We start from the raw sequence: 6,298 nt of genomic DNA, 5'->3' as shown, positions 1-6,298 counted from the left end.
AAAAAAAAAAAAAAAAAAAAAGCAGGGTTCAGCTTATGTTGAAATGATCTGGGGAATATTCACAATTCTCTTCCTTATTTGGACATTTGGTGTAAAAAGATTACAAAGAGTATGAACTGAAATATTTTTCCTTCTCTAACTCATAAACTAGCCCTACATAAAGAGGTTCTGTCATAATGGACAGAATCTATTATGTCTCTTAGGGAAGGAGAAGTGGGAAAAGAACTCATGTACTCAAAAAATGCTGAACTGTATTCTCACATCTCGAAGTGCTGTTCCTGATGCTGTAGATAAATAGAGGATTAGATTTTTTTATTGTTAGTAGAAATCCTTTTAAAACCACAACATTCATTTCTTTTAACATAGATTTGTGTTAAGTCTTTGTTAGGAGATGAAGAACATAAAAACAAGTCTGCGTTGATGTAGGAGTGGATAACAAACTATTTGTATTGGAAGCAAAAGCTTTGATATTTTGAGCTTGTCTTATACAATGAACTTCTCAATTTTTTTAATTTATTTTTTTAATAACCACAGCAAGACCAGCTTTATACTTGGGCTGCAGTTAGCCAACCCACACATTCATCAGATTACATTGAAGGAAGCTTTCCAAGGAGAATTCCATCTGTGTGGCCCCCACCCAAACCTCCAGATGAGGAAAACAGACTCGAAAATACGGAAGCAGGTATAGTTCTTGGACGCAAATGAGATATTGGCATTGGGGGGGAGCTGCTGTGTTTGAGAATCCAAGGCATAACATAAGATATTAACTTCTAACAAATATCTGATTCTGAAGATCTTGGACTAGTATCAGAAATACTGTTAGGTAGTATGAATCTAATCAAAAATAGTCATCAAAATGTGTATTTTTTTTAACCACCAAGATGTGCACCTGGCATCTGCTGACTAATGGATTTTACCAGGTGTTGTGACCTTTATTCTTTTCCAGTGTACATTCCCTCAGAGCCATAAAATATGGGTACTTTTCTCTTCTTAAAAATATGGAAAACTTCAGAAGGCCAGCAGTGATACCTTACACCACTCTAATAACATTCAGTGTATTCCTTTGTGGATTCAGCAGTCTCCTGCTGACAGAAAGACAGTTTATCTGAAAAATAAATTGAGGTCTTGTTTAAGTCAGCTCATCTTAAAAGTTGTGGCGTCACTATACCAGCCTGCCAGCTTTTTTGAAATCTTCTGCACTTTCATTAAAAGCTTTGTTTAAGCTGAGAATTAAAAAAAGAATAAAATAAAAAAACACTTTTGTAGCTTACAAAGAAATATAGGAGAGAATTTCAAACCTGTTTTCTATTGATTGTGTTGATGGGCAAATACCACAGGTTCTTGGATGATTGGTTTTGCATTAACATTCAATAGCTCTCAACACCATCAGGCTGCATTCATCCCCATGACCTCCATGGTAAGCCACTGGCTATTCTCAAATCTTCCATTTCCTACGCTCCTTTTTTCATTGCTCAAATTTGAAGAATTAAGTCATTATTTCAACAGAACTATTTGTATTGCTTGTAGGACTTGGGTGGAGTTAATTTTAGATTTGTTTCTCTTTGGGACTTCTTTACTGCTTCCTCTGGAACACAAGCAAAGYATATAAATGGACAACATATATCATAGCAACACTTGACTTTTTCTGGTATCACTTATTCCAGTGTTCACAAGCAAAATAAGTCATGCCGACAAAAATGCAGCATTGCATTATAATTCTGCAATATATTGCACATATGATTCCGTTTCTGCTTTGGCTTTTACCAAAGCGGCTCTATTAGTCATCAAGGGAACATTTCTGCGCCCATCTCACTGATGTAGTTCAGAAAGTGAAATGCTGCAGTACTTGACTATTGGACTAGTCTGCTATTGGACTAATGAGCCACTATTTTATGTTAGGTTCAATGAAAGTGATGCCATATGTGGTAGCTGCATTCATTGTTGTGTTCTCAAAGAGGAAAAGTAGTGTATCTTTTGACATGGAGATTTAGCTAATGGACATGCATTTAGAATTTTTATGAACAGACTCTGGACTAGAAAGGCATAAAGCTGAATACTGTATTCTTTATTTTACTTTGAGATTTTAGCCCTGCAAAGGCTGGTGCAGATAAACAATGGGKTTTTTTTGCAGGTTTGTGTGCTCCAATACCTAGAAGAAGGCAGCTGATTAGATAAAATATTTTAAAATGTTTGGATTTTGAATGTTTACTAATTTGGAAGACTGTTTCTACCATGAGGATAGTATCAATAATTTTTAAACACGTTCATCTTATGCATGGTTTATTTCCTTCTTATGTTGTTCTGTCTAATACTACTCTATAGACATAAAGTATATAATATTTCTTTGCTACTTACCTCAGTTGCTGCCTCATCAACTAAATGCAACTGAAAATCACCATTTTGTGTGTGGCATAAGCAATTTAAGAGCACCTTTGTCAATGTGCAAAAATATTAAGAAAATAGAACTAGAAGTAAAATGGAAAATTGTGTATTATGCCCATTTCTAAATGGAATGTAAACAGTTCTCAAAAATTATCTGAGGTGTCAACTTTAAAAGTATTTCAATTTTTTTTTGCTTGTTGGTGTGAATTTGAAGCATAGGGCATGGAGGGAAGAGGAAAATTGATTCTTCTGAATACCATTCAGGTAGATGTAGAATGTAATTTTTTGTTTGATTATTTGCATGCTTGCCATGTGGAAGATCCTGGAGGTGAGTGATGTTTCTGGTGAATCCTGAAAGGTAAACGACCAAAGATTTGTGACAAAATTGTTTTATGTGTATGTGCCTTTGCAAGGTGGAGGGGCAAAGCATTTTTCTAAGGATTGAAATTACTGTGTATACAGAAGCTGTATTTTTGCATTAAATGTAATGATTGTTGTATTGGCTAAAGATACGGTATTAAAATTAGACATAATGGTTTATAAACAAAAACTTTAATTTTAGGCAAACTGTTGATTCAAAGAGGAATGTGGCAGGGTATTTTTGTGTAGTGTCTTTATTTTTGTTGTACATGTGTTAGGATGACAACAATTCTAGGCCTTCAAGCTTTAAGTGAGGCAAGAGTGAATTCTGCAAGGTGTTAGGTAATCTGTCCCTAAATTAGCGAAGCACATAATCATCAGTTTAATGTAGTATATATTAAATAAACTTGCTGTGTGCTCTTTGCGGACAGAGAGAAGGAATGTTGTTGGGTGTAGGAAGAGGGTTATTAGAGGGGTCAGAGGGTGTGGGGGGTTTTTTATTTGTTTGTTTTGTTTTGGTGTTCGTTGTTGTTGTTGTTTTGGGGGGGGGAGTTATGTTGGCTATTTGGTAGTTTGTTAAAAACTGAAGTTTGGAAATACCTGGTATAAATTTGGGTTCAAGACACTAGATCCTTTTACCAAAAAATAAATTTTCCATTTCCATTCTGGATTCAGAGAGATCTGGGGACAAAATATCAGTGTTTATGGCATTGATTTTGCATCTGCAGACCCAAATCTGTTTCTTCTCTTCTTCTGGGGATTATACCCTGCCAATCTCATGCCCCAGCACATTGTCAGAATCTAGACACAATAAAGTATTAGAAATTTGTTTGTTTTCATCCTTTGCTGTTGACACTATTTCACTTAACATACAGGAAGAAGCAAGTATGCAGGTACCAGAAGCCAGGCATCCTTTGCCCATGTGATCATCCTAACCACCTGGGCACAGGCTCAGAGACTGTATAACTTTCCCATGCAAAATGAAACAGCCCCAACATGCTAAATCTCTGAAATTTAAGTTAGTGCCTTTACCAAAACTAGCCTTGTCCAGACACTTATTTCCTTTGCTTTATGAAAAATGAACAAAGAAAATGTTTGGTTTGGGTTAAAAGGAACATTTCTTTTATCATAAAACACTTTTCTTTCCTTTTTTGGGAGTTTTGCTTAACAAAGATTAAAAAAAAAAATAGTTTTGATGCAAATGGATTTTATTTTGCAAGTTTTGGCAGCCTAACCTTAAAATTAACTGTTTATATCACCCTGGACTTAGCTTATATTTATAACCCTTTCTAGAAAAAAGCCTGCCTAAGCTAAAAATAGGCTAGAGAATTGTGTCAAAATGTTAAATATTGATAAATGTATAGAAACTGCCTTTTCCTATGAGTTTTTTTTAAAGAACTTTTCAGTAAGGAAAATAGTTTGTGCTGATTTGCATAACAGGAAACATTAGCAAACAGGAAAGATATTGGTTAAGTGTGTCTTGGCTGAAGCTGACTACAAAGAAGCTGAGGGCATGGCTGCGAATGGAAAGTCAGTCAGTCTATAGGAAAATCATGCAAAATACTTCAGACTAATACTCTGGGTTCTCCGTAGGTATAATGCAGTATTCCCCTGGGATCCTTTTTTTTTTTTTTTTTCTTTTTTTCTTTTGGTACTGTTTCAGATTCAAAAATCTCTGGATAAATTTGTAATAATTGAAAGCACTAGAGAACTTGACCTGTCAAAGCTTAAGCGAATTGCTAATTTAATTCTGAGAATAGTATTGCATTTGGCAGGCTAACACAGATATCTAAACAAATACATGTTTGATAAGAATGAAGAGTAGTGTATTTGTGTAATGGTGACATATAAATATCATCTCTCCTGTGGGACTGTTGGGACTTGTGTAACGGTCTGTTGCTTTACTGCATTGTGGCAAATTAAAGGGATTGTTAAAGGAACTGAAAAGAAAGGGAAGGAGGATGGCACATGTGAGTACTTAAGAAAACAATAGTCCAAAGCCAAGTCTAAAGGAGACTATTAGAGTTCTAGGGAAGAGAAGCAGGGTATAGTCAGCGCAGCAATTGAATAACGGTTATTCGGGAAGTACACAGAAACAGAGGATAGCTCTGGCCCAGCACTGTGGCAGTACTGACTGTCATTTAACTGGCTTAGGTATAAGAAGTAGTGTAGCCACAGTAGAGTGTACCTCTGCTTCAGCTAGTTTATCCATGCAACCGTATGGCATCCGGATGCATATTTTCTCTCGATCACTCTACTGTTCATTAATTGTTGATGCTCCCCACTTATTCTTTGCAGTTTTTTGTTTTTTTCAAAGGCTTCTTTCTGACCTAAGAGTGGCTATCTCAAATTGTCTTCTAAGAGCTATGGGGGGGGAGGGGAGATTAGTTTAGAATATGGTCACTGGTGTCAAAAGACTGCGGATAGCTCTAGAATTAGTCATGTGTATGTGCATGTCTTGTCCAGTACCAGGACATCAGCCAAGAGTAAAGCCTAGTGTGAACAAAGACGACATTCATCTAAAGWTTGTGTCTATCATACAGAAATCTAAAACTGCATACACAGTCCCTGGGGAAATACTAGTTAAGTTTTCCTCATTTTGCAAATCAGGTGGGGTTAGTCAAAGAAGTTCTCTTCCAAATAACTTGTAAGACAAGTATCTGACATTGCTTATTTTAAGAATGCTAATACTCTTCCTTCAGAGGAGGTGTTAAAGTTTTTTGCTAGAAAATAATCATTCTATGTTTGGGGTTTTGGGGGTTTTTTAGTAGCCATGAGAGGCAAGTGTCCAATTCATCGGTAGCATCCTAAATTTCCCTCACTAAATGAAGTTATCTGAAAGTCAGCAGCAAGACATGATTCATCCATACCAAAGCTTGTCAAAGTGAGAGATGATGATCTATTTCTCATATGACAGTCTATCCTCGCCCAACTCTCTGTCACTGGGAACAATTCTGTCAGATGAGACTCCAAATGCTGTTTTAGTAAACAATGAAAGAATGTAAAAAGGTCAAGAACTGTTAATATTCAAGGACTATCCTTGTAGCGTAACTGCCACCGGCAATGAAACTTGCCCCTTGCACATCTCACCTCCAACAGCTGGAATTGTCTGAAAACTGTAAGGTGGCCAGATGTCCAGGCATTTTGATTCTGATGGTTATGGACCGCAACAGATTCTACTCTTCCTGCAAACAGTCAGCAGATTTGCCTGCTGTATAGCAGTACCCCTAAAAGACATAAGAAGGATGAGTGTGACACATGTTCTCTGGACAGGTTTAAGAAATATTTCTGTCCTTGCACTGTGTAGAAAGGTAGGCTGTGCTAGTTAACAAGCACATCATAAGCAATAGCCACTAAGCCCATTAGAGAACTTCGCACTTTGTAGCTGATGGTTATTTTTTTTCTTGCCAAGTATCATCCTATCAAGCAAGGAAACTGAGGCACAGAGAGGTTGTTAAAGGTCAGAGAAGAAATTTGTGGAAAGTATGGAATGGAAACCAGAGCTTCTAATTTACAGCCCTGTGCTTTAACCACAAGACTTTTTCTCTTCCATAAA

At 36.5% G+C, this 6,298-nt stretch overlaps 1 protein-coding gene across 1 annotated transcript in view; it reads left to right on the top strand.

Moving 5' to 3' along the window:
• The window catches only part of FMN2 (formin 2), a 170,266-nt gene that overhangs the window by 31,622 nt on the left and 132,346 nt on the right, over positions 1–6,298 (top strand). Inside the window, exons 3-4 of the mRNA XM_026082406.1 lie at positions 535–682; positions 2,702–2,710. Of these exons, the coding sequence (XP_025938191.1) occupies positions 535–682; positions 2,702–2,710 (157 nt within the window). The remainder of the gene's footprint in view (positions 1–534; positions 683–2,701; positions 2,711–6,298) is intronic.

Source organism: Apteryx rowi, unplaced genomic scaffold, assembly GCF_003343035.1.
Source record: "Apteryx rowi isolate R43461 unplaced genomic scaffold, aptRow1 scaffold_576, whole genome shotgun sequence".
Taxonomy (NCBI): Eukaryota; Metazoa; Chordata; class Aves; order Apterygiformes; family Apterygidae; genus Apteryx; species Apteryx rowi.
The sequence above is the reverse complement of the archived record's forward strand: the minus strand, read 5'-3'. Positions and strand labels throughout refer to the sequence as shown.